Below are 21,344 nucleotides of genomic sequence, written 5' to 3'. Positions count from 1 at the left end.
GGGGTTGGCTGTGGTGGGGAAAGCCGCGGCTCTGTACTGTTGTCCGAAGCCTGAAGAAGTTAACAAAACCACGAAGTACGGGAGCTTAGACTGAAATTACTGGGGGAGAGGGCGAGGAGCTTCTTTCCTGCCTGGTTGGTAGAGAAAGGCTCCGCAGGAAAAACGTCTGACGCTGGTCACTGGGTTTTCTGCAGTTCAACAGCGTTCTGAATGTCGGAGGGAAATGTAGCTCCCAGTCCTTAGCTCTCCTGGCAAAGGATAATAAAGATAATGAAAGAGTTCCTTGGAAATGGTGCATTTAGGTCTCTTCGTTGTCTTCTCGTTTTAAACCAGCTCTACTCATCCTGTCGTTCCTAATATATTCTTCCAGGTTTTTTGGAGGTGGTTTCAATGGGGGCTGTGATTTGTTTTTTTATAACCGCTCAGATATTAAAGTGGTTTAGTAAGCAAATTATGTCAAAGGGGCTATGTTTCTGTTTCAAAACTTATTGTAGTGTTTCAAAACATTGTAGTGTTTCAAAACTTATTGTAGTGTTTACATGGTAACAAACAGAATAGTATTAGTATGTGCTTTATTGTGTAATAGCTGAAGGACGATCTAGTGTATTAAGGGCTTTTGAAGTAGGCAGAACTGTTCTAGTTGGCTGTGTTGTTCTGACGTGCTGATTAGCCATGGCACACGATGGAATTCTGAAATTTGTGTGAAGTTTTCAGGCAGTTACAGGTGCTAAGCTTACGTAAGTGTTACACCTAAGGGCTATGCTGTTCTATTGGTAAAATTATTTTGTTACTTCTTAACCATGATTATTAGATTTATTCAATTGATGACAATGAGAAAGCTCTGTCCAGTCTGGAGATTATTGTGCCACGTGATTTAGCAGATGGGTTCATCAATAACAAACGCGAGAACTACAAGTTCAAGTAAGTAAAAGCCTTACCTTTATATCTTCTGCCTTTAGTGATAATATCACCGTGTAGTGATACAGATCTATAGAACCTGGAAAAGGCTATTCTTAAAATCAATCTTTGGTATAGATAGGTATATTTTTATACAACTCCATTAACAAGAGAAATACTCCAGCATATTATGCTCTGCACCTCAATGAGTTTAATAGCATTTGATAAAGTTTTTGTCTATCCATTGTAAGTCATTCTACGCTTCTAAGCCTCATTTCAAAGATTGCATCTTCTTTTAATAGTTCTTCCTCTTTTACAGCTTGTTTTGAATTTGTGTATGAAAATTGAATGCAGGACTGTGTGTTCTCTTGTGATCTAATGAGTTGACATAGGCTGGCTAAAGATGTCTTGATGTAAAACACTTTGTTTTGAAACTGTGTTTCAGACATAAACAAAACACAGTAAAGAAAACCAGAGATTGCTGAAAGAAACAAAACCATAGGTGTAGAATGCAATTATTTTTTTAGAAACTAAAAATAAGTACCAGCAATATCAATCAAATATTTTTACCTTTTCAACAGAAAACTTGAAGGCAACATTTTAAAATTTTGATGAAAAGAAAGCTAGATGTAGCGACCTGACTAGGCTGAGATTGTTTTTTTTCAAGTTGAATATTCTTTATTTTTTATAATACCAAAACAAGTAAATTTGTTGCTCTATGCTATTAAAAAAAGAGACCCCCAGATAAACATCTGCAGCTCAGACTGATGTCATTTTACATCAGCTAAGGAAATCTGTTCTGCTTGGGAGGAGAGGAGCTGCCCTCTCCAATGAGATTAATATGCAAAACTAGCTTACGTTGCAGATGCCCATAATGAATGCTGATATTCTTTTCCTGAGTTTATAATTTGTTAAAAAGTCTATGGAGATGGAGTTTGAGAAACACTATGCCTTATTATCCTTAAGACAATGCAAAAAATAATGCTATGGAGCAGGCATTTCTTTTTATTCCGTGGAACTCATACTTTAATGCAGTCTTTCTGTCCTGGTCACCTCAAATGTTATTCTCCTTTGTTCTTACTTTCTTATATGGGAACCAAACACAATTAATTAAGTGTTGGCAGGATAGAATATATACCTCTCTACTTTGTTTATTGAACTTATCTTTGATGTTGTACACACTGCATAATACCTCGCAGTCTGTGGTGCCTTCCTATATACCTAGTGTCCATAGTGCCTTTCTGTATACCCTGTGAAGTTCTATGTGTGTATATAGTTCCAGCTAGGAGGGACAAGACAGCAAGGCATAAGCAGTCCAGGGGGTTTCTGGAGTATATTAATGACAACTTCCTAATATATGGTTAAAGAGACAATGAGAGGAGAAGTCTGCTGCAGCTCATATTTGCAAACATGGAAGAACTGATCAGGGATGTGAAACCTGGGGGTAGTCTTGGCTGCAGTGGCCATGAGATAGTGAAATTTAGGATCTTGAGAGAAGGGAGCAAGGCAAAAAGCAGGATCACAACTGTGGACTTAGGAGAGCAGACTTTGGCCTGCTCATGGGCCTGCTTGAAAGAATCCCATGAATTGCAGCCCTAGAGAGAAGTCCAGGAGAGCTGGCTGATTTTCAAGGATCGCCGCCTCCAAGATCAAGAGCAGTACATCCTGATGAGCAGGAAATGATAAAAAGACAGCAGGAGGCCTACGTGGATAAGCAAGCAGCTCCTGACTAAACACAAACATAAAAAGGAAGCATACAGGAGGTGGGAGTAGGGTCAGGTAACCCAGGAAAGCTGTCTGAGAAATAGGATCAGGAAAGCCTAGATAAGTGCACAGTGAAGGGTGTTGAAAATGAGCTGAGCTGCAGGGCTCAGAGGGTTGTCATCAGGGGTACAAAGTCCAGCTGGAGGCTAGTCACTAGTGGTGTAATCAATATTGTGGTCCAACACTGTTTAGCATTAATGATTTGGGTGATGGGACCAAGTGAAGCTTCAGCAAGTTCACAAACAATATGAAACTGGGAGGGATGGTTGACACACCAGATAATTACGCTGCCATTCAGCGGGACCTCCAGGGGCTGGAGAAATCGGCCAATAGGAGTCTCATTAAGTTCAACAAAGTGTAATGCCAAGTCCTGCTCCTGGTGAGGAATAACTAGAACAGGCTCAGGATTGACTGAAAGCAGGTTTGCAGAAAGGGACTTGGAGTCCTGGTAGACAAAAAGTTGAACGTAAGTCAGCGCTACACCATTTGCAGCAAAGAAGGCCAACAGCCTCTGGGCTGCATTAGGCAGAGTGTTGCCAGCATGTGAGGGAGTTGATCCTTCCCTTCTAGTCACCACCAGTGAGATCATGTGTGGAGATCTGTGTCCAGTTCTGGACTCTAGCAAAGGGACACAAAGATGATTAAGGGACTGGAGTGTCTGACGTGAGGAGAGACTGAGCGGCCTGGGACTGTTTATCATGGAGAAGAGAAGGCTCAAGGGGATCTTATAAATGTGTGTAAACAACTGAGGGGGAGCGGGACATTAAAGAAGATGGAGCCAGATGCTTGTCAGTGGTGCCCAGTGACAGGACAAGAGTTAATGGGGACAAATTGAAATACGGGAAATATAAAAAAAAAAAAAACCCAACCTTTTTTGCTCTGGGGTGATCCAATACTGGAACAGGTTGCCCAGAGAGGTTGTGGAGCCTTCACATATGGAAACATTCAAAACTTGACTGTACGGACCTCTGCTCTAGCTGACCATCCTTTGAGCAGGGGGATTGGAACAGATGATCTCTTCCAAGCTGAAGTATTCTTTGATTCTGCAAGACCACTGCAGATATTTTATATAGGAAGTGAGAAGACTTCTAATGAATTAAATATCTCCTTGTGACTTACAGTAACTGTGCAGCAGAATGAAGGAAGTAGTTATAAAAAAATGTGAGCCTGGCTATACTGGTGGGATGCTGTATTTGGTTATAGTGTAATCTATTTATCCAGGTTTCAGTGTGGTGCCAGTTACAAACACTGATTCTCTTGATAGATTTAAAATACGGTTTATTTTTTTCTAAGCCACATCATTTTATCAGAGGATTTTATTGTACAGATCTTGTCAAAGCAGCACTGTGTACAGCCTATTTATGTACAATAGCACAACAGCATGCTGTGGTTAAGACTACAGGGAAAACATTGTACTAAGTTATGTAAGCCTAATGATGTAAACATTGACTATTACAAACACAAACAAAAATCTATGAATCAAGTAGTGTTTTAAGATTCTGAGCTATTATTATTTGCTTAATATTTTCAGATTTCAGAAAATTTTTGATCAAGAGGCAAAACAAGATGTGGTTTTTGACAACATTGCCAAACCAGTAGCAGAATGGTACGTTGTTGATCTTGCAAGTAATCGGGGTAACACGGGGTCAAAAATAGCTTTCATTGTATTAGTTGGAGGAGAGCTGGCAAGTGTTTGTCTCACTGCTGAGTGGATTGATGTTTTAATTTTCTAAATACTGATGTGTCTGAATCTAGGAGATACGCAACAATCCTGAGAATCTTATATATGGTAAGATTCCATTATTAACTCCTAAAATAGCACTGCTACCATTGCCCCTTTTGTTGCATAAGCATAGAAATCCATGTCTAATTAGTATTTTGTCCATAATGTAAGATTGCTTCATTGCATTAGAAAAGTATTCCCTATATAGTTCCACGAAGGGGTAAACCTAATGAAAATCTTATCCCCTTGTTTAGTTTTCATTAAGTTAGGGATGCTCGTGAATTAATACCTGTGGAGATACTCTGAAATTTTGCCCTTATTTTTATCTTAATGTGTAGGGCAGTGATTTTGGCACTATTTTTGGTTTTCTCCTCCATATAATAATCAAACAATGCTCATATTATAGAGTTTGCAAAGGCAAGCATTTAAGACTGATGTAGAAAACTCTCTTCGTTCGTTGTGTGGATTGAATGCCACTCTGAACCGGGTGCATTTTCCAATATGTTGTTTCCTTTGTTCAGCTTATGCCCACATTGCTGAAGTTAGTACTTTTTTTGGTTTTGTGGGGGGGTGGGGGAATCCCACACTGGAGGAAGCAGAATTTCAGCATAATGTTTGTTTGTTTATCAAACTTACGGCTCAGAATCCAAACTTGTAGTGAGTTTGGAAGTATTACTTTAGGTACCAACTCTTCTCATTCATTGTCTGACCTATCCTTTGATCCAAGCTATGATTCTGCAAGTTTTTCTTCAGCCCATTGCACTGCCATGTGTTTTACACTGTAGGAAAACAAACATCCTCAGTTGGACACTTAGTCTTTCTCAAATTGTTACTTGGAAGTAAAAATATACCTCGCTGAAGAAAATTTCATTTTCTTGATTTTTTCCCCTCTATTTTCTTCTTAAAAGTCCCACATAAAGCAGGAGGGTAACTGACAGTGAAAATGAAGAGCCAGTGAATTTGAAACTTCACTAGAATAAGTTAAATATGCTTTACCAAAAAAAAAAATGGTTTCATTCTTCTTTCACCCAAAAGGGATTTCTTTGCTTGTTTGACATTATAACGTACAGCTTCAGGTTAACTCATTTACTTAACTTTAAATATTTCTGAGTATAATGCTGACTGCAGACAAAAATTTCCATATGTTATTTGACCATGCTTGGAAAGATAAGGGTTAAAACTCTTGTTGTTACATGCTATGGATTGAATTATCCTCGACAAAAACTCAATGTATCAAAGCTAACTAGCAACAGACTGACTGATTTATTTTTTTTTTTTAATTTTTTTTTTCCTTTGGTGTGTTTTGCTAGAATATGGAGAGGTTTTCCAGTTGAATAATTCACCTATACAGTGCTCTAATAAACAGGAAGTGGTATTGTTTTCTTTTGTTTCAGTGTTGGACGATACAACATTTTTATACATTGATTTGTTCCATTATGTAAAGTTTAGTTTTGATTTTTAGGTATTTTTAAGTACTTAAACGATATGAAAATCAGTGGTGTTTAGGCATACAATTCTCTCCAAATAGCTGAGTCTTTAAGGCTAAAATTTATTTATAAAATCATTCTCAACTGAATCGAGACTGTTTTCACTGTAAGTGTTATAGCGTGTTAAAGCTTGTATTCTAACTGATGTTTTTATTGTTACTTATAATATTGAAGGATAATTATGCTTGTGTTTTTATAGTAGAGCAGGCAATACCTGAAGTATGTTCCTTTTTCTCATCCTCTTCCTTCATTTTTACCTTTTCTTAGGCAAAAATGTGTATTTCAAAATGTCTTCATAGTCATGAGGTTCCTTGGCTAATGGAGTCCTGAATTGTGCCTGAAATTTATTTCACCCTATAGTTAATGACTCAATTTTCCTTTCCATTTTCAGACAATAAGAATTGCCCTATTACTCTGAGAGATCAGAGTCATTCATAGAAAAGTGTTCTTCACTATTTGTTTGTTTCTAGGTCAACATTCCCTTGCAAGGAAAAACTGTTGAAAATGCTGGGGGTTGGAACTCGATGATCTTCAAGGTCCCTTCCAACGTAAACCATTCTATGATTCTATGCACTCATTTCTGTTGTTCAAGTTGCTTTACTAAGGGAACAGGTTTTGTCTGTTTATTGTCAGGGAAAAGTAAGTAGCAGGAGAGTATCAATGAAATAGTTCAGTAACATTTTGAGGCTCTTTGCCATGCATACTTACAGTCATTAGAAAATTCAGTTAGACTTGAATGCTCAGAAGAAAAGTCTTGGGCGTTGTTTAAACTAAAAACAGCAATGCAGTGTTCAGGATTCTAAAATCTTTCTTGTTTGTTCTTGGATGGATGGAAATTGGATGTAACTTTTCTTTTTTCTTTTTTTTCTTCATGTTAAGTGTGCTTTCTTTGATGTTGGGCCACTACTTTTCTCTCTTCAAGTCCAGTTACATTGTCATCTTGCCTGTGGTTTCAAAGGCACCAGACATTAGTTCATTTAATTTGCTGCTTCAGTCAAAAGTGCCAACCTCTGTAAACCATTATAAGCATGTGATTTGCTTGATTTTTTTTTTTTATTGTTTTATTAATGCTTGAGTCATCTCTTACTTGGTTTCTTTTTATTATTTGTTTGTACTTTCCTCTTTTCATTTTATATATATGTATATATTCTTGATGGGTTTTTTGTGCAGAGCGAACTTGATCTTTAAGAAGCAGCTCTAACTCTGTTACTCTGTTAAAAAATAGAGAAAATAAATAATGTTCTTTTACATTTTGCTAACACCTAAGCATTGCTGTAGTCTAACAGAACAAAGTTACTCTTACAATGCTTCAGATATTAGTGTTATGACAATTAATGCAATCAGAAATCAAGTAGAAAATCTTACTGCTTTGGAATTAGTTTTGGTTCTAATATGGCCAATATTTTGTCTTGACTTATTAAGGCATAACATTGACAATATTTTGTCTTGAGATGTATCATGCAAATAAGAAACAGGTCAGCTGTGATGTGATGGCAATCACCTATGTTTCTTTGAAAGATCTGGTAGCCTCTAGGATAATACTCCCATTGTCGCAGACTTTAGTTTCTTCTTGTGCACCGTGTTTATCCGAAGTATGTCCCTTTACTCTTTTCTGGGGTTTTTTGCTGCTTATTCTTACAGAAAATGTGGTCAAAATATTTTTGCAGAACAGCACCATTATAATGTTGACTGTATTTTGTAATGTCCCTCTTTCCAATTTTAGAAAATATTTCACCAGTAATTGAAAATGTTTGTAAAACATATTTACATCATTAGATTGCCGTGTGATACAAAGCCACAGGGTGTAGACTAAACATACTAATGGGACATTTCTAGGTTTACTAAATATGCTCATAGGAACCCAGTGACCATTCTTTGCTTTTCTGCCATTTTTTTTCTTCCTGTTTAAGTCTGTGAATAAGATGATCTAATAAAAGTATTTGCTGTTTTGTGGTTTTTTTGGGTTTGTGGTTTTTTTTTTTTTTTCTTCTCTCACTAATAACTCAGGGATTTGTGTTTTACTATGTATTCAAGTTTCTTCAAACTAATGAAATTTCAGTAGTTTGTAAAGGGATGCTAATTTTCTCTCAAATTGTGTGCTCCTTTTGACCATCTAAGCTACAGTATTGCTGAATGTGCTTTACTTTCACTGACTTTGATAGGATTGTGGATTGATAATCACTCTGAAATGTGAACTATTAAATAAGAAATTGCTTGAAACATGAAATCTGACTTATTTATTACAAAACCTTATAAACTAAACTGAACTATTTATTACAAATAAAAGGTTCCAAATAAATTGACTTTTGTTTTTTAACATCAGAGAGTAAAAGAAATAGATTTTTAAAACCTGTAATTTCTTATTTCTGAATTTTTTAGGATTCTTCATTATTGTTAAAGGAAACTTATAATTTTTCTGTCCCTAATACCTTTATGTCTTTTTATAGCAAAAGGAACATTTTCATTTTTATTTTCTTGGAAGCCCTTTTCATATACAATACCTTAGTATAAATTTCTCCTAACAAGAAAAATGTGGAATTAAAGGGAAAAATCCTGTGATAGTACTTAATCTGCAGACTTTGTCAGGTTTTGAAATGTGATGCAGTTTGTATTTTCCTTGTGATGTAGACCTCGAATTGTGGAAAAAGAAAAATAAAATCCACATATCTGAAATGCTATGGTAATTTGTTTTTACACAGGGAAATATATAGCTCTTCTAGCTTTGTCATGAGTCTTTCAGAAACTCCTTAATTTCAATTCTTGTATGAAGTTATTACACAAACTTTGGCTTATTGCAGATGTTTGGATTTTAGGGAAAAGATCATTATTGTGCAACTAGAAATCCAGATTATTTTTTTAATGCACTTTATTTTTACTTTTGTATAATTTGAAATACAAGATCTTTTTTTTTTAGTATTTAGAAGTATAATTATACATATGCAACATGTTGGATGTTTAAAATAGTTTTAATAACACTAGTTGTAAGAGTACAAACTGTCTTCAGGAAAATTTCAGAATACAAGAGCAGGAAGTATATGTGACAGGAGAACAGAAAAGTAAAAGTCAGTCAAGATAATTTATTCATTATGTAGTAGCCAGAACCCACCATTAAATTGGTTATTTGTTGTTTTGCATCTCAAAAAAACTTTTTAAGAGCTATTCTCTGCTCTAAAGAAATGATATCTTTTATTTGGACTCATCTTACTTGGGCCAAAATCTTGGTTATATCTATGTGTGTCATGTATAGGAAGCTGTTTCTCCACCTTTATCCCTGCATTCCCTTCCCCTCTGCCCCTCCTTTCTTTTTAGGCTTGTTCACCGCAACTGCAGCATGTTGCCTCTGTATTTGCGGATATTGTTGGCTGATACAGCAGGTTGCTGCGTGCCCTGATAGGAAGGATTGTTTCTAACACAGTGAGCTCAATGAAGACTTGCACAGTTTTGGTACCACGATGTCAATATTACAACTTCAGTGAGTTGACTTTTATACGAAAGGATTGAATGATTAAAATGTTGTAAGACCCTTGTGATAGAAGAGAGTTACCTGCTTTTTAGAGTTCTGGCACAGTGACTTCCCAACCAGGGTAAAATCTCTTGGTATTAGCATGATATGGTATTTGCTACTGTGATCAAAACTGCCCTTTCTATAAAGACTTGTTAAATCTTCCTGCTAATATGATTAAAATGAAGTGAAACAACTACGCTCTAGTAGTAGAAGGTGGTTTTTTTCTGGAATTTTGTTAAGGTGTAAGCACAGGGATTTTCTAGAAGATAGTCCTTGTTTACTAACTAACTAAATGATAGTTTTGTATGAACAATTATCCATTCTGATCTGGATATATTTGTGACACAGTGTGGGAAGTAGTGGTTTGGCTCACCCACAGGTAACCTTGCATCCGAGCTAATTACATGCTAATGTGGGTGATTTAGGTACAAAAGACCTGTAGAATCTATACATAGTAAAGGACACGATTTTGGATGTCAGCTTGAAACAAATGTAGCTTAAAATTTTCCTTAAATTGAAAAATTGGAGCGGTAAGACAAGCAGTTCTCCCTGAAAGTGTGTGCTATTATGAGGCAATAAAAAGTGAAAAGCTTCATGAATGTTTTATCTCAAATGACTGTTAGTTGCTCCTGTTTATTTTGACTTAAATGGCACAGTTTAGAATTGTTCAAGAAAGCTGGTTATTCTAGGTTACAGTTTGATAGCTTTGCTTCAGAATATCTGTGTCACTTTTCTGCAGTACTTCTGGTGAAATTCTAAATATATTTAGATATTTTAGTTAAATTAAGAAATTGTATTACACCTTATTTTTTTTTCTTAGGAAAGCCCTCTTGAAATTTCTAAGGAAACTTGCTTGCTCTAAGCTCTCAAAAACACAGTTAAATGCACATTTGGAAATGGGTGTTGTTTTTGAAAGATGAGGCAGTACCAAATTAGACTTGTTCCATAAATCTGGCAAAGGCATAAAGAAAAAATGTCATACTGAGATACTTTGTTTATTTTAATTAAAAGAAACTTTAATCTGAGCTCCAAGTGATAGAAGATACCTAAATACTGAGTCTCTGTAAAGACAAATCCTCCCTGAAAACTTGTTTTCCAGATCCTGTAAATGAAGTCCGTCCTTCTTTTTATCTTATATATCATGTCTGGGGGCTGATTTTGCCAGGACTGTGTTAAGTTGTTGGGGTTTTTTTTAATAAAATAACTATGAATTGAGGTTTTCTGAGACAGAAAGAAGGAAGGTGAAGGACATCAGTAAAATATTTCAGGTCAGCAAGAACTGAGATGAGAGGAGGGCTGACAGTATCCCAAGATCAACGATATTGGTGTTTTCTGCTTTTTTCATTAGTCTAGTATTTTAATAGTTATTGAATATTTGTTTCAACCACATGCCTTTATGTTACCAGTCATTTAAAATGAAGATGTCAGAACTTTTTAAAATAATAATATGAAGCCGAAATAAACTAAGAAAATCAAAGTAATTAATTTTTAAAGCCAAAATGTGTTTATTGTTCCCAGGATTTTCTCTTATCTACATATGAACACTCACAGAATTTAGTCCTTAATAAGACCCTTTTTTTCATTTAAACATTTATACATGTTTTATCTAGTCACATTATAGACTGAGTCAAAACCTTTCACTTTGAACATTTTCATTTTCAAAAAAAAACAATAATAAGGATTACAGATGGCTTAAATGCATCTGCTTAAATGATCTTTTTAATCCTTTTGAAGACAGAGAAGTATGTATTGCGATAGGAATTAATTGTCAGAGCAAGCAAGTCTTTTTGCTTAGATGTCATATTCATTGTTGCTGTGATGGCTTTTGGTGTTCCGGATAGGCTTCATTTACCAATTGCTGACATGAGATTTCTGCATTTGTCTGTAATACCTGCCAATGTCAAAATCCTGAGAATAAGATTGTTACTATTTCTTCATCTTTTTCATAATGAAGTTTGGAGTAACACAGAAGGAATCGGAGCACTCTGACTTCCCTGAGGAAGACTGTCATATTAGTGGTTATAAAACTGATGCATTGAGACTAGTCTGAAATAGAGCAGCGTTTATACCATGTTTTCAGGGACTGATAAGGACTGCTTACTTTTTCCTTCTTCTGCTGATGATTCTATGTGAATTATGCCTACTGTTAGCAAATCAGAGTAATTAAGTCAGAAGAGATCTCTGTAGGTCATCTGGTCCAAACTTCTGAGGAATGCTGGTCTAGCTTCAAGGTTAGATCAGGTTGCTCAGGCCCTCGTCCAGTAGAGCTTTGAAAATGTCCAGAGATGCAGATCCCACAACCCATCTGGGCACCTGCTCCAGGGCTTAACTACTGCCGCTGTGAGGGACATTTTCCTTATACCCACTTGGAATTTCCCATCTTGCAACTTGTGACCACTGCCTCCTGTCCTACCACTGTAAGCCTCTGAGTCCGAGTTCGTCTCTGTAATGATCCATTGTATAATGGAAGATGGTAGTTAGGTTTATGTGTAGCCTTCTCCAGGTTGATAGAAAACAGCTCTCTTGGCTTCCCCTCGCGTGTCATGTGCTCCAGCCCAAACTAACTTGGTACTGTCAGGCTCACTTCAGTTTCTTTATAGCATCCTTCTTCTACAAGGGAGTCCCAAACTGGACACAGAACCCAAGGGGGAGAATTTGTTTTATTTTTTGCAAATGTTTACAGTAATTGTTCTGTTTGATTCAACAAGACTTGTGTAGCAGCAGAGGAATCAGAGTTCTTTGTTATACTTAGGCACAAGCCTGCCTGAAATCTTGTTAACAATGAGACAGAAACAAATGAAAAGTTCTGTGTCCATAAACTTTAAATAGAACAAATGATCTTCACTGGAAATTAAAACAAAATGTAGTCAGAAAAACCAACCACAATAAAACAACCTCAGTCTGCTTTCAACCTCTGTCTGCTGTCACTGGGCTTTATACCACTATTTATATTGTCTCAGATATTCAAGGACCAAGTACTGAATGATATTTTAAACTGTAGTAACTACCCATAAATTGTCTAGCTCTCACTTGAGGAATTTCTCACTTGAGGAATATTAAGTAGCTGTAAATGTAACGGATCTATCAATTTAAGTGGAATTGCTTCCCTGAGCAAGATTCTGTATCACACCCTTTATTTAGGGATTAGACGTCTTTTGGGCATGAGGCAAGTCAGCTGAGTGACTGAAAATGCCAGTACAGAACTCTGTAGCAACCATTTATTTAAATAGGGATCTAAAATTAATTTTTTTAATGAAAAGTTAATTTCTCACATATGGATGTTTTTAAATTGCCACTAATTATAAATAAGGTAGAAAGTGCAAGTTAACTGATAACTGAGTAAGAAAACTTGAGAAAAAAACAAAGCAGATGGCCTTGCTTTCCTTTAACTACATTCGCATGCGAGTCCATGCTAGAAAGGGTTGTCTTATGTCTGAGAACTGATACAAATTTGTATTGGCAACTTTTGCTTAGCAAGATTGTAAGTCTTGTTTTTTCCCAACTATATTAGCAAGTCTAATAAAAGATGCTACCTCTCTCTGAATACCTGTTTTTTCTTAGACTTTTAGACCATCGCAGTTGCAGCTACAGCGTTACAGCATTTTTTATTCTTTCTCAGTGTTACTGGCTAAATCCTTACATATAATGACCATTTCTTAATAACAATTTTTTTTCTCTGGACTGTGAGGATATTTTTAATGACCTGTCTTACCACGGATAAGGGCAATTTTAAAATATTGAACCCTTAATATTTTAATCAATGATTGATTTGTATTTTTTTAATCAGTTTCTCAAAGTTTAATCAGTTCCTCAGAAAAGAAAGCATATTATAATTAATTTTTCATAAAGCCAAATCTGATTTTCTTTTGTATAACAGTACTTGGGTTATAAAGCAGTATTAAGGTCGTGCTAAAAGTGGAATAAGTGAGGAACTTTTACTTCAGCTTGCTGCTTTTTTTATTATGTCTCTTCTCCAAAACAAGAAAAGTATTAAAATTAAGAAAATCCCAAGTTAATTGGAAAAAATAATTTGTAGAATGTATATTGAGAGTTCATAAAGTATGAAAGATACCTACAGATATGTTTAAATACTGTAGTGTGTTTAAGCAATTACACCGGCAAAAAATCTGCATCAAATTGTCCCACACTTTGGATCCCACCTAAAATTCAGTGAGACTATTGGAAAGGTGTTTGTTGACTTGAATAAGCTTTGGGTCACAGTCTTAATGATACTTTGCAGATGGAGAACTCTTTTTCAGTGTGTTTTCTAAATCTGTACCGGCTATTTCAATATTCTGGTTAGAAAAATACTGAAAGTATTGTCATTTCTGTCTCAAAGATTGTCGTTGTGAGAGACTTTCTTGGTAGTCTGTGTCATAGCTTGGAGACAAAACTTGAAAAATTTTGGTTTGTCCCATCACATTGTGCTAAATTATGTTGCTGTCATATGGTTAGGTTTATATAGCAGCGTGATCAAATTAATCTCCTTAGGCAGTTGTGTGCACAAGCTACATCTCACTTGGAAAAGGTGTGCTTTCAATTGTATGCAATACAGAGGACTTATTCAATACTTTGTGTTTAAAAATGTTGCTGATTAGCTTTGTAAGGTCCAGCACAAACTGTTGGGTTTCTAAAAACTGACAATAACTTTTTTGTACTTAACCAGAAAAGAAGCATTCGGTTCTTTGTAAGAACAGATCTAACCTTTTTTATGTTAAAATTATCTTGAAGTAGGCATATAATTAGATTAGAAATTAGACTGCAGAATAAAAGGATAAAGAAGATTTAGGACAGCAATAAAACAATACTTATTCACAAATTAATTGTTTGCCAGCAATTAATGTTGCTATTTCATTAAAATTATTAGCTGTTGTTACTGTTTCTTGTTGATTTAAGAATATTTCCCTCTTTTGTTTTGGTTTTTTTTTTGGTGTGCGTTTTTTTGATTTATCTCTTCCCCCCCCCCCCCTCTGTCTTATTCTGACTCCCACCAAGGGAAACCGTTGTTGTATGGTTTTAGGTTGTTTAATGATACCAACTTTACTAAAAAGAGCTGTTTATTACAAAATACTTGCTGATGATTCAGAATACTTAGCAGGTAATCGTTGTGTTTCCTCACCAATATTTTGCTTTAAATTGACTTTTTTTACAATGATTAAAACCAGCAAGACTGAAATTTATCATCCAACATGCATATGTGAATAAATTTTCACCTGGACATACATGTTTCAATTTCAAATTACTATATCCAGCAAATATTATAAATTGTATACAGCTCTGGGACGTGTGAATCTTCATATGGTTTGACCAGATGTGTTTTCACTGAAACACAAAAATAGACATACAATTCAAGAATATATATTTACTAAGTACTGACACAATTATTAATTATGCTATAAAATCTTGAAAATCCTCATATTCTGGCATCATGAGTCAAAATTAAAATAATAACGTTCAATTTGTTTAGTTCTTCTGATCCAATTGCTTTTAACTTTTGGTCAGCCCTGAACTGGTCAGACAGTTGGACTAAATAATCATTGTAGGTCCCTTCCAACTGAAATGTTCTATTCTGATTTGCACAGTGTGACCTTTTGGGGCCTTTCTCATGAAAGCAATCATGAAACCTAGGTCTCCTACACATTAATAACGAGATATGAAGACAGCTCAGTATATTAACTGAGATTAAAATATTGCTTGCAGAACTGCTATATGTCTATGTTTTCCCAAAAGTATCACCTTTTTCTGGAAATCATGTCTTCACAGAATTTGAGGTTGTCTTTGACACTTCTTTACATGTAGAAATTCAGGCCAATGACACTTGTCTGTATTGAATGGATTTTGTTGTTTACAAGTATGAAGTCCAACATGTGGGACTTACTGCTCATGCGTATGACAACTTAGGTTTTTCCTTTACAAATTTAAGTTGGTCCGTGTTTTCTAGATAGGAACATAGCATACCTGGTTGTTAAGCAGTAGAGGCAAAGCTGAAACAACAAACTATTAGAAGTGGACTTTTTTCATATCCATTTTTTCTGTGTTTATTTGGGTTGAAGCTAAATATTTTTGTAGGTAAAATTGACATGCATTTTACTATGTAAAGATTGCTTTGTGTGGCCTGTGATGAATAGCACTTTCTTTTTATAAAAGCTAACTTTATCAGAAAGTGTATATGCCTGCATGTTTTAGTGCTTAAGGAAAATGAACTCTGAATTTCCTAACACAGTGAAACAAATGTACAAATTTGGACAAGTTTTAGTCATTGTATTTTAAAAAATTATTTTCCTCTGCAGTAGGCTTCAATCATAACAGGAATCACTTTGCTAAAATGTACCAGAGAGAGATTTCTCTAGCAACATTTTAGCTAATATGTCTGGAAGTAGTCCATGAACTTCTGAACAGGGAGCTATACAGCATTATGTAAGTTCATGAAAGATCTTTTTGGCAAAGCCTCTCCTTGGAATTATGTGTCTTTGAGTTTTGTTTGAAGTAGTAAAGAGACAATTTAGTCAACGAAGTGTCTCCTTAACTGTGCCAAAATTCATCTTCCTGGGGAGGAAAAAAAAAAAAAAAAGGCAAAGTTCCGGATATTCTGCTATCACCAAGGGGGCATGACCAAAAATATCCTTTTCATGTATGATTTTTATGTTTGCATGTTTCAAAGTCTTCACAAGATTGCCATCAATAACCATGTCAACATGTGTACTTTCACATACTAAGTTTAACAAAGGTTTAGGATTTTTGTTCAGAGAATTTGAAAAGCAAAGATGTAGATTTTGCCTGGGTGAACTGATGTCTTGCAAGGTAGATTTTGCAGAATAGGCAGAAAAGAGCTGCTGATTGTCTACTGCCTTTCCCAGTAGAAAGTCAATTCCACTACTCTTAGGGACAGCTTTAATTTGCAGCTGAGAATCTTAAAGAATCCTTTTGGTGGACGTTGTTTAGAAAATGCACTCTCTTCTTGTCATCTCATAATTGGTGTTGCCAACTTTTTTAGGTACCTGTTGTGATTACATTTCATGATGAAAGGAAAAACGTGTATATTTTCTGCTCTCTAAACTAAGTCTTAGCATCTGACAGACCCTTCACTTTTTTAAGGGTAATTCTGCAGTATAGTTGATGTTTTTTAAATAACGTTTTATGGATGGCTAAAGGGTTATGAAGCTTTCTATGTTTTTATTTTCCTAAAAGGAAATCCCTAAAGGGATTGTGCATCTTAGGTTGAAAACAATAAGGACATGTCTTCAACTTCCTGAGTGTTTAGTAAATAGATATTGGTTTAATTGATTTATTGATTGATTAGGTATTGCTCCACCTACATATGTTGTTACCATCTCAGTGTAAAACTCCTTGGGACAGTGAACTAAAATGAGATTGATAAACGTTATTTTTGGCTTGAAGTTCTTAGAAGTAGAAAAAGAGCAAAGTATATCTTTAACAAGTATTTGCTATGATAACAGTTTCTTCACAAGCCTCATTGCTAAAACATCCTGTATTCCCATTGACTTAAAAGAAATGTGAATTTGTAACACCAGGCATGGATTTTATATGGCTTTTACAGACCTTTAAAATTGACGTTGACTAATATTCAGAATATTATATCCAGACAGATGGTTATACATCTTCGGTTTTGAAATTTGTTCTTTCATAAACATATATGTGTACATGTATGCTTTGGTTCTGTTTAGTTCATAAGTTCAAGTCTTTGTGAACAACCTGATCCAGTAGAGACTTCTCCTTTTCAGTGTGTCTTCCCATCTACTCTTTTCAGGTGCTGAGGTCATAGTCTTCAGCTTGCTTCTAAGCCCAAGGAGCTCCGCCAGACCTGCTTGAACTCCTAGTCTCTTGTCTTTAATAAAGCTGGTTTTCTTCTTAGACTTAAAGAATTTATTCTTCATCCTGTCTTCATGGGGTTGTGCTTCGCTCTTAGAAAGCTTTGCCAGCAGTTTCACTGATATCATTGGTTATCCTCTTTCTTTATAGGCTTCCTTAGCACCTCAAGCAGGCTTTTCTTAAATTGGCTTGGTTGTTAGTTTTAACATACTCTGAATGAAAGAAATGAGTGCTGTAAATATGGACAGGATGCAATTATAGGTATAATTACATACACATACACACATTTCTAAAAAGATTGATTTTCGTCCTGGATTTTAAAGTGGAACCCAACTGTGGAATCATAACCAGCACTTTCATACCGCATCTATGGAATGCAAGATTAGTATTACCTATAATTACATCAGACTATGAGAATACTTTATTGATATTGATATGTTCACATTTTCTGAACTTTTGGTGTTTTCTGGAAAACCATTCAGAGCTGTGCTGATGCACTGCAATAAATATAAGAAATATATGAATCAAATAATACAAAGAAAACGCACTGATTTTTGTAGCTGTTTTGACAGTGTATGGTATGTGACGTTTTATCCTATGTTTATATGTGTGGCGATCATAATCAACAGCTTTTCGTGAAGAACAGGGACCTCAAGTTAGTGGTTTGCAGCTACATCTTTACCACTTTTTTTAGCATACATTGCAAAACACACATTTCTGCAGGAGCCATGTCACAGTAGCTGAAAATATACATCTTTAACAACTTTAAAGAAGAGGAGAAAGAGTAAGAAAACTTAACAACCCAAAATGCTAGATCTAGAAGAACCAAAGTGCAAAGACGTAAAAACAGAAGAGCAACTGTAATGGGTCAGACCAAAGTTCTGTCTAGCCCAGTATGTTATCTCTCACAGGGGCTAACAGTCAACGCTAAGGGGAAAAAAAAAAAAAACAAACAACAAAACCAAAAAACCCAGAGTAAACATGTAGAGCTACTTTCTCCAAGTATTCTGTTAGCCTCTCGTCGTTTGTAGTGTAGGGACTTTCTCATTTCTCAGTGTTTAGTAGCTCTCAGAGAATTATTTTTTTTCCATTAATTTAGACCAGTTTCTACTCAAGCCTGGGTGAACTTTTAGCATCCAAAACAACCCATTGCAAAGAGTTTCACAGCTTAACTACATTTTGCATGAAAAATGATTTCCCCTTGCTTGTTTTGAACCTGCGCTCTCTGAGCTTCTTTTGATACACCTTACTTTCTGACAACTCATTACTGTCTTCAGCATTCAGATGCTGTCATAGTGGGCACAGAAATTCCGAAGATAGATGAATGAGGTGTTTGATAATAATAATTATTTTGATTTCTAACATCTGGAATCTAAAATATATATATATGCTGTCTTTGGGAGCAGATGTTCACTGTAGTTCCTTTCAGCATGTTTCTGTTTTTGTCTCTGACATCCTACTGTAATGGATTAAAATAAGCAATTTGGCAACTACTCAGGCCTTTAAATAACTTTAAGTTGGAGAACCATTGCATCTCTTGTGGCGCCAGACCAGCAGCTATCTATACATGGTTCTTTTCCTCTTATACAAGGGTTGTTTGCCCCCTTTTTATTTTTTATTTTTTAATCTTAGCTTATTAATCACTTTTTCTATAAACAAAATGCATAAGAATAATTTTAGCCTTTCTTTTCCTTTAGCAAGATTAGTAGGTCCTTAAGCATCGTAAGTCAAAACCAAAGTAAATTTTGATTCTGATAAGTTTTATCAAGAAAATAAGTCTTTCTTGATTACTTTATTTGTTTTCAAAGACTTCCTTCATGTATTTTGTCAGGAGATGCTGCAGTTGTGGTAGAACAATTTTGAGACAGATGAATCTAGGAAGCATTTTGTAATTGACAGCTGCTGAAAGGAAAGAAAAAAGCTTGACAGTCTAATCTAATTTCTTTATATCCTGTCAGCTATAGACTCTCATGACTTCTTGTTTGATTGGTCATCTGAATATTACAGTCAGTAGCAGATTTCATCACTATTTAATTTGTGATTCTGATAATTTTTGATAATTTTATTCAGGTTTTGGTTGCTTTTACAGACAAGTGAAAATTCAAAGTAATTATGTCCTCCATCATTTTTACTTCATTGTTTATAGCTGGTCAGTGTGAAGAGTAAAATCTTAGAGCACTTAAAATATTTTTCAAGTTCAGGGCAGTTCACAATAATTAACAAGAAATGAACTTAGAAATGTGTAAATAGATTTTTAGTGATTTTGTCTTTTGAGACAGAGCTTTACAAGGGAAATGCATGATAGCCATCTGTGAGTACCAATAGAAATTTCAAACATTGGATACCTGAAATTTCACTTTTAATATCAAGGGGGAAATTAACTGTTATATTTATATTTCAGACATCCCCTCATCAAAGGGGTGTCACTTGAGAAAAATATGACTGTCTTCATAAATAGTTCAAGAAATTTTGCCAAATATTAATAAGAAATAAAATGCTGTATTTTCACATAAAAATAATTCCTTCAAATTGTACTGACTTATCGGTAGCGGAATCTAGATCACCATAATTTAGAGGACTGCTTTTTGTTCATTGCATTAAAAGCCCTCTCCTTTAGAACAAAATCAGGACCAAAAATCTTGAAATACATTGAGTCACAACTTGAAAATTCCATTTAGTTAGCTGTGGCTGCTGAGCTGTATGACAGCTACAGCTGAGTCTCACATTTCCTCCACAGTGTGTAGCTATACCACTGTCATTAAGCTTATCTACTGTTTGGTGGAAAGGTGGAGGTTGATGGTGAAAATGTGGTGAATTAGGGACAGATGTTTGAACGTAGATTTTTGTTAGGCACTTCTGTAAGCAAAAGAAAGAGGCATGAAAAAAGATGATTGAGTCTGAGGGTCATCTCAAGCTATGCCATTGCATAGCTACTACTGCTGTTCCACAGAAGCTTCTTGTACAGATACAGTTCGAACAGAAAAGTTTGCTTTTACCAATGTGGTTTTGTCTGTTTTCACAGTAAATGAAGATTTTACTCCACTGATATAAGCACAGGTTCTCCTGCATACCCTTACCCAAGCTAGGAGTAGTTTGGTAGTTTAGCATAGTAGTATTCTCAGAATATAAAAGACCCCTAGTGTAACCCCATCCTTACATAAGTTTCGAACCACGATATATTCTTCTCTGGTTGCAGTGTATTAATGGTCACAGTTCTGATATCTACAGTCTTTTAAAAGACTAAATGTCATCCTTGCTAAAAATCATCAGCCAAAGAAAAAAGTATACTAATGTAATGTAAATAGTAATAAATATGATCAACTACTGATGATATTAAATAATGGGATAAGTCAAGGCATCAAAAAGTCCTTCAGTTCTAGATAGTTTAAATTCCATGGAATCTACAATACATATCTTGAAGTGTGTTCTTGTATTACTGAAGACAGCTGTTATGTAATTAAGAATTACTGTTAATTGTATTTTGGTTCTATATGACGTTGATCATGGAAAATGTGTTATGCCTTATATATTCATTATCTCTCCCCCCTTTTTTTGTTATTCTATAGTGTTTTGGCAGGATATAATGGTACTATCTTTGCATATGGTCAGACAGGCAGTGGCAAAACTTTTACCATCACAGGAGGAGCAGAACGTTACAATGATCGAGGCATCATTCCCAGGACTCTATCTTATATTTTTGATCAATTGCAGAAGGTATGAGACATTGTTTTCTGTTTATTTTTAGTGTCTGGTTTAGAAACACGTAACTATATTGCAAAAGGCTGTCTTATAATAGTGTTAGAGAAAGCCCTAGAATTAATGCTGATGAAAATATCTAACTTGACACGATACCTTATGTAAGAATACATTGCTAATAGTTTTGGTTACCTGGTTTGTTGTGGTAGACTGAAAAAAATGGACATCGTTGGAGAGGAGGTTTTTTAGTTCTAAAAACCCTGCTGCTTTTAGTTGGTGCAACATACATCCAGAGCGTGTAATTGGATTTCCTTGTCTGAACACTTATATTAGCTCAGCTCTGGTTTTGTATTATATGCATTGCATCACGCACATTTTGTACAAAAATTTCTCTGATTCCTATGTAAATAAAAAATGTTGTATAAAAGATGGAGAATCACTA

At 35.3% G+C, this 21,344-nt stretch overlaps 1 protein-coding gene across 1 annotated transcript in view; it reads left to right on the top strand.

Annotated features, from left to right (window-relative positions):
- The window catches only part of KIF6 (kinesin family member 6), a 173,383-nt gene that overhangs the window by 415 nt on the left and 151,624 nt on the right, over positions 1-21,344 (top strand). The window contains exons 2-4 of the mRNA XM_009880465.1: positions 812-921; positions 4,193-4,267; positions 20,773-20,920. Of these exons, the coding sequence (XP_009878767.1) occupies positions 812-921; positions 4,193-4,267; positions 20,773-20,920 (333 nt within the window). The remainder of the gene's footprint in view (positions 1-811; positions 922-4,192; positions 4,268-20,772; positions 20,921-21,344) is intronic.

This window comes from Charadrius vociferus, unplaced genomic scaffold, assembly GCF_000708025.1.
Source record: "Charadrius vociferus isolate BGI_N301 unplaced genomic scaffold, ASM70802v2 scaffold62, whole genome shotgun sequence".
In the NCBI taxonomy this organism is placed as follows: Eukaryota; Metazoa; Chordata; class Aves; order Charadriiformes; family Charadriidae; genus Charadrius; species Charadrius vociferus.
This window is presented reverse-complemented; position numbering and strand designations above follow the sequence as displayed.